The sequence below is a fragment of the Dreissena polymorpha genome, chromosome 13, assembly GCF_020536995.1.
Source record: "Dreissena polymorpha isolate Duluth1 chromosome 13, UMN_Dpol_1.0, whole genome shotgun sequence".
In the NCBI taxonomy this organism is placed as follows: domain Eukaryota; kingdom Metazoa; phylum Mollusca; class Bivalvia; order Myida; family Dreissenidae; genus Dreissena; species Dreissena polymorpha.
In genome coordinates this window covers 58333207-58356587 of record NC_068367.1, presented here as the reverse complement: position 1 = coordinate 58356587, position 23381 = coordinate 58333207, and the positions used below count along the sequence as shown (strand labels likewise).

General features: G+C 35.2%; 1 protein-coding gene across 14 annotated transcripts in view; it reads right to left on the bottom strand.

Annotated features, from left to right (window-relative positions):
* The window catches only part of LOC127856309 (uncharacterized), an 82395-nt gene that overhangs the window by 4649 nt on the left and 54365 nt on the right, over window positions 1-23381 (bottom strand). For 10 of the 14 annotated variants that reach the window (XR_008037956.1, XM_052392432.1, XM_052392437.1 and 7 more), the window contains 7 exons: window positions 22344-22412; window positions 16919-17182; window positions 14386-14445; window positions 10058-10204; window positions 5385-5488; window positions 2170-3900; window positions 1381-1394 (listed from right to left, as the gene is read on the bottom strand). Coding sequence is in view for 13 of the 14 variants with exons in the window: in XM_052392432.1 (XP_052248392.1) it covers window positions 1381-1394; window positions 2170-3900; window positions 5385-5488; window positions 10058-10204; window positions 14386-14445; window positions 16919-17182; window positions 22344-22412 (2389 nt within the window). In the remaining variant the exon portion in view is untranslated. The remainder of the gene's footprint in view (window positions 1-1380; window positions 1395-2169; window positions 3901-5384; window positions 5489-10057; window positions 10205-14385; window positions 14446-16918; window positions 17183-22343; window positions 22413-23381) is intronic. The other 4 variants (XM_052392433.1, XM_052392440.1, XM_052392439.1 and 1 more) reach the window with 4 other exon arrangements.

Genomic DNA, 23381 nt, shown 5'->3' with positions numbered 1-23381 from the left:
AAACCACTTTTCACAGAAAAGTTTCATATACATGTATACAAATAGTAATTTATCACTTTATTTAAGCAGGTGAAAAGTAGCTTCCAACAAGAGCTGTGTTTGTGAAACACAATGCCCCCTACTGCGCTGCTTTGAAGCCATATATTTGACCTTTGACCTTGAAGGATGACCTTGACCTTTCACCACTCAAAATGTGCAGCTCCATGAGATACACATGCATGCCAAATGTCAAGTTGCTATCTTCAATAATGCACAAGTTATGACCAAGGTAAAAGTTTTTGGACAGAATGACAGACAGCCAGAATGACAGACAGGCCAAAAACAATATACCCCCGATCATTCGATCCGCGGGCATAAAAAGGGCTCATGAATTTTTTCCATGCATGTTTTTTTAATGGACACATTTATGGGTAAACAGATTGGATTATTTAACTAAATGCGCATCTGCAAAAAAGAATGCTTGACAAAATAGAACCAGAAATAGTGTCATATTGACATCTTCGTGAGGAAAGCATTTGCAAAACTGAGATTGAAAAAAGTTTTTCAGACTTATTAGCCATGAATTATATGTTCTTTGCACAAAATATTAGGTGCAAAGGGTTATGTTCTCAAATCTTTAATCGTTTGAATATTTTATAAAACATGCATTCAGTAAATTAAATGTATGCCTATGTGACATAATTTTGTTAACATCAGTATGTTGTCATTACATTTAAATAACACCTGTATATTTTGTTAAAGAGTTTCATACGTTGCAGTATTGGAAAAATAGTAATTATATGTCCTTTTCTATACTTTATTCTATAGGTATTTAATAGATAAGGTCATGCAAATTGCAAGCATACATAGAGGATAAGGGCATAAAATTGCATGAACATAAAGTGCAAAACTGATTTTACAGTCACAGGAATATATACACGTAATTCACATATAATTTTCTGACATGCACTTACGTTGTGCAATTCATACTATAAAATGGGCTTATGAGAAGAGTGCATGCATGTTGAATCAGTGTTTAAGGTAAACCTGTGATTAGGTAGATATCTTATACCATAAACTATTGCTGATACATACAGTGTGCATGCTATTCTTACTTAACCATGTTTCGTATAACAAAGCGTACACATAATGCCAGGTCAGTCGAAAATACTTTGACTGGTTGTGGAATTACACTTTTTTTCACATGATATATTCTAAGGGTTTCAGGTGAATGTGAAGAGTAACTGCTGTATATTGCAATACATAGAATAGGTAGATAACTCCAGTATTCAAGGGTGACGGAATGTCGAGGGTCAATTGTTTAACTATTGTATCTGCTTACAGTTGTATATACAAGATACAATAGTTTCACTATCAACCCTCGCTATATGTTATTTATACCTTCGAATGCGAGACTGAATGTAAAAAGTTCAGCGTGAACAAAGTAACAATGTTGATTCCCAACACAAACACTATCTTAAATACTCACATATAATATTGTCCCGCACTCCTCTTGGCTTCAAAATTTAAATCTGATATATTTTTTGTATTACTTAACCATTTCCTATTCAGATTCACATTTTGACCCGTTTGTTGTCCCTTAGAAATCAACTTAAATTTAAGTACTTTCTTACTAGATCCAAGTTTTAAAGCCTTCATTTCCAACCCTCAGATACTGATGCGCAGCACAAATAAAAAAATCTTAACAGACTGCAAGTTACTTGGAAGCTGTTCTGGTTTTATGTGGTTGCATATAGCCATTTTCACTTCCCTCTGAGCAGGAAAGAATTAAATTCACTTGACATACAAGGAAAAGAGGACATCATGTTGTAAATGCATGCCACTTAAATTATGGCTATGAAACCCACAACTAAAAGGTGACAGATAAGCAGGAATTTTGAGTTTCGAAATAAAAACTACCGGATGACCTTGAAAAACTGTTGTTGGCAACCATGCTCAATTGTGAAAGAAAAAAAAACAATTATAAAATAAGAAAAAACATGCAACAAAACATAAAGGGCCCATTTTGTCAGTATTTCATATACAATTTGAAGTCATGCAAAAATGTGAAAGAAACAATAATGAAAATAATAAAGTATGGGCAACAAAACATTAAAGGCTTCTTTTGAAGGTATTTCATATAACATTATTTAAAGAAGCTCAACAATGCAGCACGTGCAAATTCCTTACCTTGTTCAATCCCTTCTTTCCGAAATTTCGAATATCAAGCATCAGCTGTTCCCTTGGATCAAGCTGTCGCTCAAAACGCTTCTGTTTCGGTTTCGTGTATTTTGCGTCTGCTTTGACTTCCTTTGACTTGGCCTCAAGGCCAGGAGCCGGTGGAAGGGTAGGGGCCACTGGAACCTGGGACAGGGAACCGTCTCTCTGGCCGCGCTGGCTGGGCATATCAGGGATAGGTGTTGATGTCTGAAATTCATGGCCACTTAAAAAGTTTGGGGAGGACATTTGGCTATTGCCACCGCTGCTTCCGGTATTGGGTGGGGTCGAAAAGCCAGCAGCAGGTGTTTGCAGCAAGGTTTGTTGTTGGGAGGGACCTACTACCGCGTTTTTGTTGAAGGAAATCGTTGCGATGCTCTGCTGCAGTTGCAACAGCATTTGCTGCTGCATTTGGATCTGCAACTGCAACTGCTGAAGCTGCAGACTGGACTGGTCCTGAATCCCAGGCGTCTGATTGGGCGATGGAGGGTCAGGTGACAAGGAACTGGCTAAAAGCTGCTGGTTCTGCAGCAGCTGGTTCTGCCACATTGCCATCTGCTGTTGCATCTGCTGGTATTGTGTCTGCATTAGATTGGCGGACTCTGCATCATCGTCTGATCGTCTTGGAGTTGATTCTCTGCTATTAGTTTGCGTCGAATTTCTGCTACTAGTCTTTGACGATTCTCGGCTACTAGTCTGCAGCGATTCTCTGCTACCAGTATGTGAGATTACTGGTGGACTGGACTGGCTCAACTGAATTACCGTTTTGGAAGCAAAAGTTTCTTTCTCTAGATTAACCTCCACTTCGTCATTAGTTTCAACTTTTTCTTCCTTCACTGCAGTCCTTTCAGCAGGAAGCGCTATAAAAGATATAGATTTCTCTTCTAACAAATTCTCGGCCTCTCCTTCTGAATTTGGCTGAAAACTTATATTTGAACACTGGTTTGCTATGTTAATATCAACAGTCTGCTTGCCGCTAGTTTCGTCAAATACTGGAGCATGATTTACTATGGAAGTATTTGAAGCTTGAATAACCTCTTCGTCGAAATCACGAGAATTGCGAAATTCAATTCTATAGTTCACCTTAGGAGTGTCACTAAACTCTCTGCGAGGCTTCTTTTGATCGTTAGGATTACTGGCACTGAAGTCCAGAGTTGACAACTCATCAAATGTGATAACAAATTCTTCTTTTTCCTCTGGCTTCTTCACCTTAACAACAACAGGCTTCTCCTTAGTTTGTTCAGGAATATCTACAGTTTTAGTATCATTCAAAACTTCAGTATCAACAACCCGAGTTACCTCAACTTCTTTTACCTTTACCTTCTCATTAAGGTCTTTATCATCATCTTTCACATCATCAGTTCCTTCGACATCAATATCTTGGAACACATCATGCGGATGGACACAGATTGCTTTTGCATGCTCTTTAGGGGACTCAAGATCGGGTATAACCCTTGGACTACCAGTTTCTAGCAGGGCATGCTGCAAAACATTCTGTTGAGCCGGATAATATTCAACGATCTCTTCCGTTTCGAAACTCTCCTCTTCGGAATCCCGTTGCGACAAGTTTTGGAATCCCGACGGAACGGAGGCGACTGTGAATTCGTACGTAATCTCCGAAGAATCCCGGTCACCCTGGGCGCTGATGTCTCGGTCAGAGTGCAAGAGTTTGTGTTGGGAGGAGGGGGAGGAACTGCTTGGGTCCTGTAAACATGGGAAAGGATTGTCGGTCTATGAAGCATACAATATTGGTAAAGGAATAACACTATGATTATACGAGCAGTGCTCTGGGAAAACTAAGCTTGCATGCTGGGAAATTTTTCGTCTGCAAAAATGTTGTCTGCTGAATTTCTAAAATAAGCATTTTCTTTGATATTTTTTCAAAGAATACTATCAGAATAGCAAACAGTTTGGATCCTGATGAGACGCCACGTTGTGTGGCGTCTCATCTGGATCCAAACTGTTTGCAAAGGCCTTCAAAATTCAGTTCCAGCACTGGAAGAGTTAAAGCATGTGCATAAAGCGTATTCCCAGTCCCCACAGGCTAATCAGGAATGACACTTTTAGCTTTTATGGAATTTCTCATAGAAAATAAGTCTCATCTAAAAACAAAAATCTGTGTAGGCGGAAAGTGTCATCCCTGATTAGCATGTGCAGTCTGCATTTAGGCACATGTGCAGTCTGCATTTAGGCACATGTGCAGTCTGCATTTAGGCACATGTGCAGTCTGCATTTAGGCACATGTGCAGTCTGCATTTAGGCACATGTGCAGTCTGCATTTAGGCACATGTGCAGTCTGCATTTAGGCACATGTGCAGTCTGCATTTAGGCACATGTGCAGTCTGCATTTAGGCACATGTGCAGTCTGCATTTACACACATGTGCAGTCTGCATTTACACACATGTGCAGTCTGCATTTACACACATGTGCAGTCTGCATTTACACACATGTGTTAAGTACAGTTTTCCTAGAAGGGGGTTCATTTTGCTTGGGTGTATGATAAAAGAGGAAGATGGCTGGAAGCGCAGTCATATTTACAGACAGTATAGCCTTAATCGGATGAATGTGGAACAATTAGTGCAACTAAGGATATGAGGTGGCAGAAAAGGTTGAACTTTATCCTTACAGCTAATAAGGGTAAACAATATAGTTTGGAATGGGAAACATATTTTCACAAAAACAATATTTTACACATTAAATTATGTCACTTTAACAACAATCATTTGACATTTGCCCATGGATAGAACTAACAACAACATATAATGCATACAATTCAAGGATGTGAAATAAATTTCAAGGACATGAAATATTCAATTCAATTTTGTCTAACTCACAGGATATGTACACACAATGAAGATATACAACTATCATGCAGTTTAATTTTTTGGTTCAATATTGTTTAAATCTTTGCATGCTGGCAAATTCGTCGTCTGCTAAAATGTCGTCTGCTGAATTTCTAAAATTAGCATTTTCTTCGATTTTTTTTCCAAAGAAAACTATGAGAAGAGCAAACAGTTTGGATCCTGATGAGACGCCATGTTCTATGGTGTCTCATCTGGATCCAAACTGTTTGCAAAAGCCTTCGAAATTCGGTTCCAGCACTGAAAGAGTTAACTCACAGGTCTGTAAGCACACAATGAAGACATACAACTATCATGTGGGTTCAGACCATGTGACCTCAACTGACCTTGGAGAGAGGCGTCCCATTGGTCGATTCCTCTCCATCGGAACCTTGAAGCACCAGACTGGCAATATGCTTCTTGAACTCTGGCATGGCTTTCTTCAGTTCATCTGCAAAGTACAAACAATGTGTGTTTCTAACTAATTGCTCCCAGTGATTTTTTTGGCCAAAATTTACAGCCTCTTAGAAGGTGTTTTTCAATGACAAAAACTAGTTTTCCCCCAAAATCTTACCAAATAGCCCCCAAAAGCTCTACTTTGTCAAATGAACTAAATATTGGTCTATTGAGTTTATTATTCAGCGGAATAATCTGTAGCACTTTAAAATATCAATTCAACAAGACTCGCGTAAGTGAAACACAATGCCACCTACTGCGCTTTAAAGACGCAGCCATTTTACAGAAAATGTTATGTCCAAAGCCCATAACTTTGCCAAAAATCAAAGGAACGCAATGAATTTCACACTTAGTTTGTAGGTCGTGTAGGTAGACTGACATACCAAAAATCATCTCAATATCTGAAAGTGTTGCCTAAAAAAATCTCCAGAAAACGGTTATCTTAAAGAAAATATCTAAGTCTAAGGCCCATAACTTCGCAAACAATCAATGGACCGGAGCGAATTTCACACTTCATATGTAGATCATGTAGGTAGACTCACATACCACCAAAAATAAGCTCAATTTCTGAAAGTGTTGTATAAAAACCCTCCGGAAAGCGGAATGCCAGACGGACGGTGAGATTGCAATATGCCACCTTACCTGGGGCATAAAAAATGCAGTTAAACATGCACTGATAAAGAATCAGATTACTGTTATAATCATATTAATAATGTTTCATTTCTCCCTATATAAATCATGGTTTATTGCATTATTTTTCCAAATCCAAAAGGCACAGGCTGTAAGTTGTCAAGCAAAAAAAATCACTGGCTTGAAACTTAATGTAGCAAAGCGCAAGCTGTAAAGGATTTCAAGAAAACTTAAAAAAATAATTACTGTCTGCATTTTGGTTTGGTAACATATCTTAATGTATGACAGCTAAAACCCATAATGTCAAATGTTTGTCTGTGACATGCCGGTATCGTAAAAATGTGACCAAATTAGAAATGCTTTCATGGAATCTACAATAATATCCTTAACCTGGTAACAGATTGCATTCACTTGGCACAAATATGTAATATAATTTCAATTATTTAATTTGGAAACGCATAAGCATACAATTCTTCCAATTTTGTTTCATCTTTAGTTTAAACCTATTTATTTTAGCTCGATTGCATAGAAAGTAATTCCTACTTATTTGAAATGCTCTCGAGTCCGTTTCCTGGGCCTAGAACCAGTACTTGGTGTCTATATGGGAGATCGAAAGAACGATCCCACAGCGGGGATCGAACCCGTGACCTCCCGGTCGCCAGGCGGACACCATATCCATTACACCACAGCGACCTTGTTTCATCTTTCATGTATCAAAGAAATAGACAAACCTGACCTTCTGTAGAATACAATGTTTTAAAATTGAATTAAGAAATATATTTAAAAAAAAAATTACTATCATTTATGAAATTATTAAGTTTAAGTTTTAACACTTTCAGTTTAAAAAAAGCACAATGCCATGCTCAATTCATGCATAATAGATTCCATCATCATTACAATATACAATTCATTTGTCAATATGTATCACAGAAGTTTAACAAGAGTACCGCATAACGGGTGCCAACGCTCGGCTGCGGGTGCAGTTTTTAACAAGAAACCGTCGGAGACGGGTGATGCTCCCCAAAGTTTTTTTTTGTCACAATATTGCACTATATATTCAGATAAAAGGAAACGTCTAGTAGTTGGGGGGACAAGAATTGCACTATATGTACAGTTTATAGAAAATTTCAAAGGGCCATAACTCTGTGAAAAATCATCCGACCAGAACCCGCTGATAATATGCGCATGAAGCTTCCCATAAAGTTTAATTGAATTCCGGTCATTAATTGCCGAGAAATAGCCCGGACAAAAATTGTGCACGGATGGACGGACACAAACACGGACAGACGAAGCGGCGACTATATGCTCCCCCAAAAATTTCAGGGGAGCATAAATAATGAAAGCTTGTAAGAGTTTTATTTTTTGTTTATTTTTTTTAAGGTCACAGTCACCTTGACGTGACCCCAAAATGGGTGTGGCGTGTAGAACTCATCAAGGTGCATCTACATATGAAGTTTCAAAGTTGTAGGTGGAAGCACTTTTATTTTAGAGCCAATGTAAAGGTTTTAGCACAACGCGGACAGCGGACGACATGACGAGCTTGCTATGACAATACCTTGGGTTTTCACCGAAAACAGCTGAGCTAAAAAAACATGACACAATTATTTATACAACTGACTTTGGCAAAAATATTTCCCCTTAAGTTGAATCAAATGGAGAACGTAATTCATCTATAAACCCTCTTCAAACATGCTAAAAACATACAAGCCTCAACAGGGCTTTGTCATGCTCTTCGCAAACAGGGCTTAATGCATGTGTGTTATGCTGTCCTAGATTAGCCTCTGCAGTCCACACAGGCTAATCAGAAAGGACACTTTTCGCCTAGACTGGATTTTTGTTTAAAAGAGACGTCATTTAAACAAAAAATTCGATAAAAGCAGAAAGTGTTGTCCCCGATTAGCTTGTGCAGACTACGCAGGCTTATCTGGGACGTCACTTTACGCAACTTATGCTTTAAGCCCCATTTTCCCAGAATGAGGCTCATGTATAATAGAAAAGAATGGTGAAATTAAAAGTGACGGAGACTGAAACAACACAAAGTGAGTGTATACATCAAATAACTAAAATAACTAGACTTTGTCACCATGGCTACGAAGGATACCACCCGATGACGGAGAATGCAATATGTAGCATCAGGATTTAGAATGTCTAAGTTTACAGAAAGGCATAACTTTTGTATTTTTTTACGTAGGATGATAGAAATCAAAAGGTACCATGCCTGCAAGTATATATGTGAGCGTTAAGAGTTGGAGAAGTAATTCAAACAAGTTTGTGTCTACTTACAAACAGACGGTTAGACAGATAATGGTGGGCCACACATCATTTACAAATCAAATTCTTATTAAATGATCAATAACCAAACTAGGTTTGTTTGGGAAAGAAATACTGATATAAGAAAATTGTTGACAGAAGATTATGAAAAACAAAGGTGAAACATAGGCAAAAACAGAGAGTTAAAAATCTTTCCAAGCACTGAATACAAATGGTTCCAGTTTATTACACCTGTCTATAAAACAATTACTGCAAAAGTATCAGAAAAAATCTATGCGAAACAGTCTAGCTAAAAACACAGCACTCTTATAAACTAGTGCTCTAGCCAAACTAAGAAACCAAGCAGAACAACAAAATACCTAAGAAAAATAGACTAATTTGGAAAAAAGAGCTTTCTTTTATTACAAATTTCAAGCTGATCATTACTTTATTAAAAAAATATTTATTTGAAAAATCACATTTATTGCTTGTTAGCTTACACTAAAGTCACTAAGTGTAGCATAAAAATGTATATGAGCCTCGCATGTGCATAAAGAATTGTCCCAAATTAGCCTGTGAAGTCCACACTGGCTAATCAGGGACGACACTTTCCGCTTTTATGATATTTTTCTTTTAAAGAAAGTCTCTTCTTAGCAAAAATCCAGTTTATGATGAAAGTGTCGTCCCTGATTAGCCTGTGTGGACTGGACACTTTTCTCACATGCATTAAACCTCCTTTTCAGAGAGTGCGGCTCTTTATAAATTTTTGAAATCTTTATTTGGAAACACAAATTAATTAAACTAAAGCAAAAATCAACAATTAAAATGTATTAGGGATCAGGAAGAAAGTTTTATGGGTAAATTCAAACAATAAGAAAATGTAAGTCCCATCAGTGTGTCACAGGTATATATACTGTCGAGAAATATTATTACATAGTAGAAAAAAACTAACAGAAAAAAATTGTTAATACAAGTTAAATAGACTATAAATATTGTAAAAGTGTTAAAATATGTGTAAAAGATGGCCAATGACAAGTCAGGCCCACACCAGATGTGGATTTTAGACTGGACTAGAAAAGTGAAACACTCAAGCAAGCATAATGCAACGTAGACAGGCTTTTACTTAATGAAACAATTCATTCCCATATGGATGACAATAGCAGTTTGTTGACTTAACCCTTTCAGGGCTGGAACCGAATTTTGAAGACCTTTGCAAACAGTTTGGATCCTGATGAGACGCCACAGAACGTGGCGTCTCATCAGGATCCAAAATGTTTGATATGCTGATAGTATTCTTTGAAATAAAATCAAATAAAATGCTAATTTTAGAAATTCAGCAGACAACATTTTAGCAGACGACAAATTTCCCAGCATGCAAAGGGTTAATGGAGGCCAACAAATTTTTCTTGACTCAGTCTATTTCACAATGTTTTCTTGACTAAAGCAATCTCAATATGTTCAGTGGCACATTTTTAAATTATTTGAATAAGAGACATGTACTGATAAGCACTTCACTGTTTCCTATCACACAATTTTTCTGACATATCTAACTTTCAGTGTTAAATATACAGTGAAATCTTAAAATTATTACCAAAAACATAATGAAAAAAACTTAATATTCTGCAAACCAGTCTACCTGTCTACAATGCATGACGACCAGTCTAAAAGTTTACATTGGGAATACCTTGGACACTATCGTCTGAGTGATCGGACTCAAAATCACCCAACGATTCCTCGCCCATGGCGATTGTGAGCTTAAAGGCTTCACTTATATCCTCTATTGTGTTCACAGAGGAATTGCTGGAGACGCTACCGCGACGACTAGACTCTGCTGTTGCGATAAAAATGTATTTACTTACTGTGTTAAAAATAACAACTGTCGAGTCTGCTGTTTAGATATGCAAAAACAACTATTTACTTTCTCAGTAAAATATAGCAAGTAACATTTTTGTTTAATTCTTATATACCTTTGGCTACCAATATTTAAAAAAATAAATAACGCATGTTTAGATATGCGAAAACATTATTGACTTACTCTGTAAAAAGGAAAAACTGACATTATTGTTTCAAATTTATATGTTTTGATAGGAGAAAACAATTATTAACTTACTCGGTCAAAAATAACAACTGATGTTATTGTTTCAAACTTATATACTTTGGGCTTTAGGTAAAAATAGCTATTGACATTATTATTTTCTAAACACACATACTTGGGGCTTGAACAATCTGAAAATATTTTTTATACAGAAAACAGAAACACAAAATAGTACAAATTTTCAGAATAGTTTTTATATGTTTACACAATAAATTTCAATTGCATCCTGGATCTAGCGTAAATAAGACATTTCAAACACAAATATTTTATGTTTTACTAAAGGGACCACAACTGACTACATTTTCAATATTTAATTAATTAATTTAACATTTAAAAACTATCTATGAACTTTACAATACACATGCAAGGTAGCCATGAAGTTTTCATGCTCCAGTCCGAAAAAAAATACACAATACTATAAACAAAACCAACGTTTCAATATTTCAACCGCGAAAACATGATGTTTCCATTTAGCACGAATGTCGATCATCACATTCCACTTTTGTCTTAAAAATAATCTCATGTGACAAACAAGCTGTTTATGTCAAATTTGACCTTTGACCTCTAAATGTGATTTTTACCTTTGAAGTTTTATAAGATGGATGATACATGCAACACTGGGTATCCTCGTGGTTGTCATTTATTGTAAGTTACTTACAAACTACAGCCTGTACAAGCTGTTAAAAGACCAAATTTAACCTCTATGACCTCGTATTCTCAACAGAATTTTCAAAAAATTTGTCAAATTCCAAGATGAATGTGAAAGCTACAGTCTGGACAATTTAACCTTTGACCTTGTATTCTCTAGAGAATTATCAAAACATTTGTCAAAATTATAGTGCTATGTACTCTACGCTCATGATCATAAAATGCTTAATATTTTGGATATGACATAACAGTTATCCACTCAGTAACAATGATCAATGTTTAAGTCACATGATTGACCGATACTGCAAAAGTAAAATTGTGGCCGATTTGCCAGTTTTATTTCTAAGAAAACTGTTTTCCCTCCATTTAGGCATTTACAAAATTTGGTGCCTGTAATCGACTCGGGGTTAAGTAATGTATTTTTGTATCATGATGCATAAATTGGGAGTAATGTTTCCATAATGTATATGCATGCTGTTAGTTAACAATTATTATACAAGCATAAATATACAAACAAATGAAACACAGATTTTTGGGGAATTTAGTAAGACCTATTTTATAAATACACCATAAAAACCCAGTCATAACTCGAGATTTTTTACCTCCAAAATTTGATTAAAATTACAGTATCGACTTATGAGGTCGACCACGAAAAAAATTAATGAAATTCGACGAAGATTGATCCTCGCGGCAATTGTTGTTGTTGTTGTATAAAAAAACTAGTTGATTTACGACACATGAAATGTCATCTTTTAACTGATACTTACCAATTAATATAACCACAGTTCGCAACATTTCCATTGTATTTATTTTCATTATTTAATCCAAAGTTTTCATGTTAGCAGGTGTTTTTTATAACTGAACGCGTAAACAAAAGATCAGGTCATTTTTAAAGGCGAGCGATAAATGGCAACCTGTGTGAATTGACAGTTTGACGTCATCAAAGGAAAGCCGCTTCCTGTCAAGAAGCCATAAAGCATCACCCTTCTCGCCGATAAAATAAGATTCTTTTAATTTGTGAAGCGACATGTTTAACCAATCGCGAGTTTGTTATTCACTGGTAATCGTCCAATGATGTTTGAGCACGTGCATAGCTCCGCCTTTTAAACTGTTATGTAGAACAAAGGTGGAGTTAGGGGTCTATTGGTTATGTCAATCATTGTAATAAAAACGTGTTTTACCGAGGAAGTAATCAATTGTTTTGATAGATAAAAAGTGCAAAGATTTGATTACAGTGATCACAATGTGTCATCGGATTATAAGTTTGTGGATTAATACTAGCGTGGACAATTTAGTGCAAACTTTATAATAATTAATTTATTTGACTAACACATTTGATTTGCGAAAATGCCTGGAAAACGCAAACGCCATGCGAATGACAATGCGTTTAAAATACGCGCGATAGAATTTGCAGAGCAATCAAATAATAATACTGATGCTTAACGCAAGTTAAGTGTTTCGTATGTCGTTGTTGTGTAAATTACGATGTACATGTATATACGTCTTGGTTTCCTATGTTGTTGATTTTGTTTTTATGTGGTTCATAATGATTTGCTTGTCTATATTTTTATCTATTATTTTCGATTTCCTAAATATGTATCGTATGGATTATATTACACAAAGTACATAATACACGTGTCCGTTATGTCTACGTCGAACAGGGCTATGATGACGTCATGGTCTATGTATAGAATAAAAACTCTCCTTACATTTAAAATGGCGTCTGTTTATGAAATTCGTGGACGGACAATTTCTGACTCGACTTATGAGTTTGACATATTCAAAATCTCCGATTTTCTTATCATTTTTTACCCCCCGACTTATGAGCGGGTAGACTTATGACTGGGATTTTACGGTAATAACAGTATCCCATACTCAATACAGATTATTCTTTCCGTTTCCTACATTATATTGTGAATCCTATATTTTTTGTTAATTTTAAAGATACATTAGTCTTTTTTATATTAATTAAAATCATTCTTCAGCTTTTGATAAATCTTGAAAAACAAATGAAACATTGTTTTCTCCTATGTGCTTTGAAGACATCGCATGTTATAAATTATTTGTTTCCAGATTATAGAAAGAAATACTATACAATTTTTTTTTAATATTATTAATTCAAATTCGAAATGACTTTTACATAAGCCAAGTTCTGAATTGCCATGTGTAATGTACATAATATAGGTGATTGTTACATAAATAACAGACCAAAAATATTAGTTATATGTTAGCCCCCTTGCAACTGGCAAACCCATATTAATGTATTATATATGATGGTTAAAATCAAGCTGGTTATTAGACTTTCCCGATTGTCATGCTTTTACATATTGGCAAAATAAACGTATTGGGCTGCAATACAATTCATGTTTATTAAATAAAACTTACACATCAACCTTACATTTGTGAAATGTATTTAAACAAGAAACCGTCGGAGACGGGTGATGCTCCCCAAAGTTTTTTTTGGTCACAATATTGCAATATATATTCACATAAAAGGAAATGTCTTGAGGGGCTTACTTTTGGACAAAATAATACGATGGATGGTTTAGCAACTTAAAACTTTCAAAGGGCCATAACTCTCTAAATAAATCATCTAACCAGAACCCACAAATAACATGCGCATCTCCTCAAGGTAGTTAAGCTTCCCATAAAGCTTCATTGAATTCCAGTCAGTAGTTGGGGGGACAAAAATGCACTATATGTACAGTTTATAGAAAATTTCAAATGGCCATAACTCTGTGAAAAATCATCCGACCAGAACCAGCTGATAATATGCACATCTCCTCTTGGTAGTGAAGCTTCCCATAAAGTTTAATTGAATTCCGGTCATTAATTGCTGAGAAATAGCCCAGACAAAAATTGTGCACGGATGGACACAAGGACGGACAGACGAAGCAGCGACTATATGCTCCCCACAAAAATTTTGGGGGGGGGGGCATAAAAAATCTAACTTTTGAATTCCTTTTTATAATTAGCTTTGGCTTATTTTTCACTTTTGTGAACTGTCAAATATCATCTAACAGACAAGTGCAGTAATTTGCAATCTGGATATAGTATAATAATTTGTATTATAATGTGATAGTACATTAAAATTGAACCATTACAAAATTCCTTTCCAAAAGATGATTTAAAAATATAAATACATTAATGCCTACAAATGTTAAGTTAATGTGTTCAAGGTATAATTTACAAACAATATTGCATACTTGACTGAGCACGGTTTAGTCTACAAAATTTATTCAAAAGAATAATAAGCGGAGAATACTCACTTGAAGATGGGAAATCTTTGGAACTGTCTCGGGGGCTATTCGTTGTTCCATCTCCGACACCTGTGAAAACATAAGCAAAATGGTCACATATCAAACAAGAGATGTGTTCTTCAGAAACACAATGCCCCCAATTGCGCCGCTTTGAATTATTTTTTTTTTACCTTTGACCTTGAACGATGACCTTGATCTTGAACTTCCACCACTCAAAATGTGCAGCTTCATGAGAACGCCGCTTTGATTATTTTTTTTTACCTTTGCCCTTGAAGGATGACCTTGAAGGATGACCTTGACCTTGAACTTCCACCACTCACAATGTGCAGCTTCATGAGTGCGCCGCTTTGATTTTTTTTTTGGACCTTTTACCTTGAAGGATGACCTTGGCCTTGAACTTCCACCACTCACAATGTGCAGCTTCATGAGAACGCCGCTTTGAAAACCCCCCACTTTTTTAACCTTTGACCTTGAAAGATGACCTTGACCTTGAAGGATGACCTTGACCTTGAAGGATGACCTTGACCTTGAACTTCCACCACTCACAATGTGCAGCTTCATAAGAACGCCGCTTTGATGATTTTTTTTTACCTTTGACCTTGAAGGATGACCTTGACCTTGAAGGATGACCTTGACCTTGAAAGATGACCTTGACCTTCCACCACTCACAATGTGCAGCTTCATGAGAACGCTGCTTTGATTTATTTTTTTGACCTTTGACCTTGAAGGATGACCTTGACCTTGAAGGATGACCTTAACCTTGAACTTCCACCACTCACAATGTGCAGCTTCATGAGAACGCCACATTTTGTTGTTGACCTTTGACCTTGAAGGATGACCTTGACCTTCCACCACTCAAAATGTGCAGCTTAACTAGATACACATGCATGCCAAATATCAAGTTGCTATCTTCAATATTGAAAAAGTTATGGCCAATGTTAAAGTTTTTGGACGGACAGACGCCATATATTTGACATTTGACCTTGAAGGATGACCTTGACCTTTCACCACTCAAAATGTTAAGCTCTGTGAGATGCACATGCATGCCAAATATCAAGTTGCTATCTTCAATAATGAAAAAGTTATGGCCTATGTTAAAGTTTTTGGACGGACGGACAGACGCCATATATTTGACCTTTGACCGTGAAGGATGACCTTAACTTTTACCTTTCACCACTCAAAATGTGCAGCTCCATGAGATGCACATGCATGCCAAATATCAAGTTTCTATCTTCAATAATGAAAAAATTATGGCCAACGTTTAAGGTTTTTTTCGGACGGACAGACAGACTGACACACAAACTGACATACTGACCGACTGACTGACGGACAGTTCAACTGCTATATGCCACCCTACCGGGGCATAATAACACAATGAAATGTTTTATTAAATCTTGGTTTCACATACATTTGTAAAGAATATCATTCTTCTACATAGTTGATTTGATGTTAATTATAGATTGTATTTAGTGCATTTGTTCATTTGTCATCTGTATATAATGTTATTGTTTATGCGTTTTTTAACATTATTAATTTCATTATTTGCAATTATAAAATCATTTAATGTTCCAGTTAGGCCAAAATAAAAAATAGGTCCGTTTCTGGTCTCCTTGGAAAAAAAACAGGGTCGGTAGGTAGGGATTTTATTTTATTTTTTTATTTTTTTGGGGGGGGGGGGGGGGGGGGGGGGGGGGGGTCGGGGAGGGAGGGTACTAAAATGGAAGGCTACTAAAGCTTTTAATAAGAAATACATGTATATATATGCTTTGTTTGCTTGATATTACATCTTATATGAACGAAAACGAAAAAAAAAAAAAAAAATTTTTTTGGTGACCCCAATAAAATGTTGAGGGTCGGTGCCGATTCGGGAGACACTGTCGGGCGACCCGAAACGAACCTATTTTTTTTTTTGGCCTCAGAATTTCATTTTAATCTTTCTACCATGGTGACAAAATCTTAAACTGCTCTACTTGTCTATTTTTGTTACACAATTTGTCGATAACTTCCTGCCCATACAGAAAGAACGTAATACATTTTAGTCAGAATTTAACTTTCCCTCAATTCCTTTGAAATAACCAATATAGTATAACAGCAGCACATGAATGAGAAAAAACGAATTAAAACATCAAAATGATAGATTTCACCACTCTTTGCTCCAACATCTGACCTCAACAATCTACAAGCCCCAATACATGCTTTAACCGTTTTCCTCTCAGGGGCAAAGAAAAAATGGCTACATGAAAGCAGCATAAAACCAGAGTAACTTGCAGTGTGTTCATGTTTTGTGCTCTTTGCTGCTCATCGGTATGTTTGTGTTAGAAATGAAGCCATTATAATTTAAATATAGAAAAAAAGGTTTTGCATTTAACTTTATTTTCTAAGGAACTACAGACGAGTCAAAGAGAGATTCTGAGTGGCAAAGGATTAACATACCGATATAAACAGAATTCACTGAACCCGACTTCAATAATACAGAATTGTACAGAGAACAAGAGTGTTGAACATACAAACAACACTGGTCTCAATGAATGCTCTAACATACCAATATCGACCGTATCCACCAAACCCAATGTCACGGCCACCGAATCGTCAGGAGGCGGTTCCGTGGGTGGTGGGGGTGCCACAAAGGTTGCAGGTCGTTGACGATGCGCAACCTCTGGATCGAGGTCGATATCCTCACTGTGTATTGAAGAGTTTTCTACCATGTAGAGATCCTGACCCCTGTTGGCATCGTCGTCGTCGGAGTCCTCGAGGTTGAAGCGCATAGTGACTTCCTCCATCGCCTGAAGGGCAGCGAACTCTTCGTCTGCAACAATATTTCAGAACAATGAATTATGTGACTTTGGAAAAAGGCATTAACATTGAAATGGACATTGATTTGGTGATTTTTCTCATACCAAACTATTCATTTTATGTTCTGAAGATATTTTTGTAATTTTCTGTCCATACTTGTAGTATAATATGTAATTTTCCCTGGCATTCTTCATGTTATTATATATTTTATCCTTTTAACTGTATTTTAAAACTGTGTTTATATATGAATGGACAGGGTTTCATTTTCAAGGAATTAAAAAGTCCACTTTTGAAGTAAATAAATTAAATGATTCATGTATATATGCAAAGGCCTATTTCAATTATAATTAACACGAACAAATTCAAACGGTAAATCTGCATATTATGCATTCTTAAAAGTTTATTCCAAGATTGATGTTGTATTCCTCTTCACATATAAGTGTTTTTGAACAGAACGGTCAGGTTAAGAATAAAACTTATCATAGAGGATTTTGAAGGAGTTGTAAGTAAAAATTGATAGCACAAATTATTTAAGGGAATTTTACAACAAAAAGAAAACAAAATGTGTTTGTGAAACACTATGTCCCCCCACCATATATTTGACCTTTGACCTTGAAGGATGACTTTGACCTTTCTCAACGTTCAGCTATATGAGATACATATGCATATGAGAAGTTGTTACTAAGTTATAGTGTATATTAAATGAGCGATTTTGGCCCATATATTTGACCTTTGACCTTGAAGGATGACCTTGACCTTTCACCACTCAAAATGTGCAGCTCCATGAGATACACATGCATGCCAAATATGAAGTTGCTATTTTCAATATTGCAAATGTTATGGCAAATGTTAAAGTTTGACGCAAACCGACAAACAGACAAGGCAAATACAATATGTCCCCCAGTATACACTGGGGGACATAAAAACATCCAATAAGATAGACTTTGCTTTATTTTCACACTATGGGAAAAAACTAATGTGTGCACTTTGTTTATGTTCCTTAAATATCTTCCTCCTACTGATTGTTTATTATTGTTAAGTGAGTGTTATTTTTTATCGTATTAATTAAATGATGCAAAAATATGCAGGAAATTGCATTGAAGTACTGATTGACAATAATTTCATAGGTTTTGTATAATGAGTACAATAATATGTTAATTTTGTTATACTGAATATACAAGTTTCGCTGGCCTAAAAAACTCTTTTGGCAAATCTTTGACAATTGAGTTATTGCATTTTTTTTCTCAATAAAAACCTTAAAGGGACCTTGTAATGTTTTGGTAAATTGACTAAATTAAAAGAAAATGTTTCAGATTTGCAAAATATTAGTTGCAGTTATGATATATTGCGAGGAAGTTGTATTACTGAACATTAGCCATGCTCTAAAATATCCACCATATGCATCTTTTGACGAGTTAATCTGAAAATAAGTAAGCATTACAAACACGAAACAATTGAACTATTGTTATCGTTACATTTTGTGATATTACAGGGAATGCATGTATAAAGTATTAAATACAACACTGAGTGGTTTAGTTGCTAAACTTTTACTCCAAGGGTCAGTAGTTCGAGTTTAATTGAGGATTAGTTTTTTTCTTTTTTTAAATTTTATTCATGTTTTTTTACTAGAGCCATTTAGATCCAATGTTAACATTAATAAAAAAAACTCCAATACATGCCAAAATCTTTAAATAAAGTAAACGTAAATGAAGTAAGATAGCATAAAATCTCGTAAGAGAAAAACAAAATCCAAATACCAAGCATAAAAACCAAAACATGACATGTCCTTTTGTATTTATGTATTATATAGGCATACAAAGCTGCATATCAATTAAGATAACAAACTATAAATTTGTCAATCTGTGAAAGCCTTTTTTTGCAGAGTGCACTACAAAATCAAAGTAGAGCTTGCTACAGTAGTATTGCGTGCACCAAGTCGTAATAATAAAGTTACAGAAACTCTAAATTGAACAAGACGTTTCCAAAGGGAAAAGATATCACCAAATTGCTAATTTGTCTAAAAACTCCACACATGTGAAAAACAAGTTTTATGGCCACATTTGACTTTTGACCTCTTTATGTGACCTTGACCTTTTCAATAATAAGATGGGTGATAATCGCAACACTCAGTCTCCTCATTGTGGCCATTAAAATTGAGTTATTTTTAAATTGCATGATATATGAAAAAAATACAGTCCTGAAAAGCTCTTTAAAGTAGGGATGCAAGAGGTTAACCGGTTAACCTACTGGAACGTCCAGTTAACCGGTTACATTTTAGGGAAAAGGTTAACCTGGAAAAAATATATGATTATGTTTTTTTCAGTGAATATTTCGTACGATTTTACATTTTTCGCGTGACATACTGCCAACTTGCGTGGGCAACCAGTTAAAACAACACGACGCACCATCGACTGTAATAAATAATGTGTCAACAGTCAAAGTAATCAAGCAATTAATCAATACCTTTGTGATAACAAATAAGGGGTACGTTTTGATAACTGACACTACTGGTCTTTTGACTCGCTAAAATTTAACTAGCGAACTGCGGTGAGTGGGAGCTTATAGCGAAGACGTAATTGACACGTTTATTGAACTCGCGATAAAAAACAGTTGAGACATTGGACGGCTTATTTTGATGTTTTGTCAACCAATATCCAACACTGATTGCTCGCGAAAATACCGTGTTTATAAGTAACAATTTTATCACGAATTGAATTCGTAGTTAAAATCTTGACGAGTTAATGTCGTTTTTCTTTATCAAAAATTAATATCATTATGATAATTTACGTCCAATGATTCTACCATTACGGTCGGATGCAAGTTCTATTTAAGAAAGCAAATCATTAACTATTTAAAAAATTAAACATCAATTAAAAATATTAAAAATTAATAAACCCGTTAAATTTAGTATTTGTGTAATTGCGTAAAATATGCGCGCTATGGTACGTCGACAAACATACGTAACTATCAGTTTTGAGATCATAATACTTAGTTACTTCGCTATTACATAAATGTACTGATTATATTAAATATTCAACTTACATTTCGTTCAAAATTAATTTTATGTGTGTCATTTATTTTACGCACATTTTTTTATTGTATAATGAAAATCAAACGATACTACTTCGGCTACAAACGCTAAAATGCAAGCAACAAAATATGCAATTAGCTAATAAGAATAGATGCGGATTCGTTGAACACACATGACCCACTTTACGCTGAATTGAAAGGGAAAACCATTTCTATATTAAGCCAATTTGAGTTTCAAAAATTATAACAGAATGAACAAAGAAACACACCATTTTTGTGAGTGATACAGCGCTAAGGTAATATAAGCGGCCAAACCAAAAATAAGTTAATAACACGTGAAAATGAACATTGTGTACTTCTTTAATTTTTTACATTTATGCATTTACGCAGGAAAACTAAATAAAATATAAAGCATATGTTTACAAAATTATGAAAATATTTTTTATAATTCATTTTATTACAAAACTGGATTGTTATCAACGCAAGCGATTTCAAATTTGAAATTACTTTTGTTTTTACAGAGCGGTATGGGATATTTTTCATACTCTTAATGATTTTAACTACTTTAGGCGTTTCGATTTACCGGTTAATAACCGGTTACGGGAAAAGGTTAACCGGTTAATCATTTGTGTAACCTCTTGCATCCCTACTTTAAAGGCCTTTACCTTTGAAGTGTGACCTTGACCTATGAGGTAGGGAAAGGGCGTAACACTCTACAGGTTGTCCTACGATGGTTCCCATTTATGCCAATTTGTTGTAAAATCCATAAATATATGGCAAAGTTATGTCTGAGACAGGACTTTTCAAGCAGATTTAAATTTTCAAGCTGTTTTATGTCAAAATTTGACCTTCGACCTCAACAGGTGACCATTTACCTTTGAGATAGCTAGGTGTTACACATGACACTGTCATACTATGATGCTTTACATTTTCAGAAAATTCAGATGAAAACTGATTGAGATAGAGAGCTGAAATCAAAGAGCCATATATTCAGAAAATCAAGGGCGATAACTACAAAGTGTCCGAGATTTGGCTTGTCATTGAACTAGGTCTCCATTTTATGCTAATAATCATTTCAGATAGTTGAGTGACCATCAGAAGAAAACTGGTTGTGTTAGAAACAGATAAACACAGGCACAAAAAGGGAGCAATTCCAGAGATTGTTTTCCTTCTTTATAAAATTCCCGTAAAAGGAACTTTCACAATTAAGGAAAAACTACACAATTCCCAATTGCTGTCTGAAAAATTCCCAAAGGGGAGAACATTTTCAAAAATTTTGTTCCAAAAGTTCATCGTCTGCAAGTTAACAAATAAAATGCGCACTGAAACTGAACATTTCAAGCCAAAGTGCATGTAAATGAATATTTGAATTGATTGATGCACTTTTTACCAGGCAATAATAAAGGCCCATAATGCCCAATCTAAAGACTTACGCCGCAAATTTTTCCAAATAATTTTAGGGATTTCTCGATAATTATTCCCAATTGATATGGTACCATACAGGTACTTTTCCCAAAAAGGGTTAAAAAACGTTGAATTTATTCAAGTTGGAACTCTGTATATTAAAAAGGACAGGGGTATACTTACACATACATGTAAGAATATGTCTTAAGGAGGGACAGAAAGGTATATGGTGAATCCAGTATTCGCCTCTCTACATCAAAGCAGAAGGTACAATCATTCTGTTTTCTATATATTGGTATGTGACAGAGTGCCAAGATCCAGACGGGACCCTGAGAGGGTCAATAATACAGGAATATATGACATCCGGCCTTTTTCATCCAAATCTATAGGTCTGTTGAACATAACCATTCCCAACATTAAATGATTAAAAAAAATTGAATTACTCGCCATGCAGTTTCAACAAAACCTCCCAATTTGAATTTTTATTTTTAAGAAGTGTCAAATCATTATCTTATCTCAATTTTATTTCAAATACATCTAAAAAAGTATACAAAAATAGTTTTAATGAATTTGTTACAATATTTTGAATTTTTAAAATTATAACAAGTTATATGAAATCGTTTTTCCCAAATCAGTGAACTTTTGCGTAAAAATATTCCAATCCCAAAGTTGCATTTTTTCCCTAAATTGCAAGAAAAAGGCCTGGGCATAATTCCACATGTGAAACAAAGCCACCATACCTGTGTGTCTCCCACGAGATGGAGGCGGGCTATCAGGAGTGTTAGTGCTACTACTGTCTATGGGTGCCACTGGAAATCACGCAAAGAGAAAAACAATGCTAAAACAGCAAGTACCAAACTGTTAAGATGCCCAAACGTGCTCGTTAGAAAAAAGTGGAAAACAGAAGCCATCTCATAGAAAATCTGATATAAGAAGCGTAAAAGTAATCATAACATATAAATATAAAATCATGAAAAACGAAAATATAACAAAATTTGCATTCAATATAAATTTATTCCCAATCACCGAATGAATTTAGTATTTAACCCTTTCAGTGCGGGAACCGAATTTTGAAGGCCTTTGCAAACAGTTTGGATCCAGATGAGACGCCACAAAACGTGGCGTCTCATCAGGATCCAAACTGTTTGCTATTCTGATAGTATTCTTTGAAAAAAATCGATGAAAATGCTCATTTTAGAAATTCAGCAGACGACATTTTAGCAGTTGACAAATTTCCCAGCATGCAAAGGGTTAAAATTATCATAGAAATCAAAGAAATTTTGTGTCAAATTCAAATGTCAAACTCTTATTACAAAAAATAACCCAACTGCATACTATATAATTATTAGTGTTTTAACCCTTTGCAAAGGCCTTTTTTCTAGACGCTAGGCATAAATGGGTTAATCTTGGTATATCCATGTGCAGAGCATACATAGAGTATCACCAGGCATGTGCAAATAATGCTAACAGAAATTCCACAAAACTCTGTGAAATTATGAAAGCATTTAGGCTAAATTGAGAGATTTCTATGCACAAATCTTTAAAATACTGATCAACGTTCAAGGCATCTATGTTTAACATACTAAGTTTCTATACATATTCTCCATTTTGTCTAATAATAATTTGTCCTTATTGGTAGAAATATAAGAATAAGGCTTTCTTATGAAACTTCTGATGAAAAAAAACAAACAAATCGCCTTTGAATACTAAATAATAATTTGTTTATTTAAAGTCTTCATTTAAACTTGACTGATGAAAAATAAAAATCACTTTTTAAT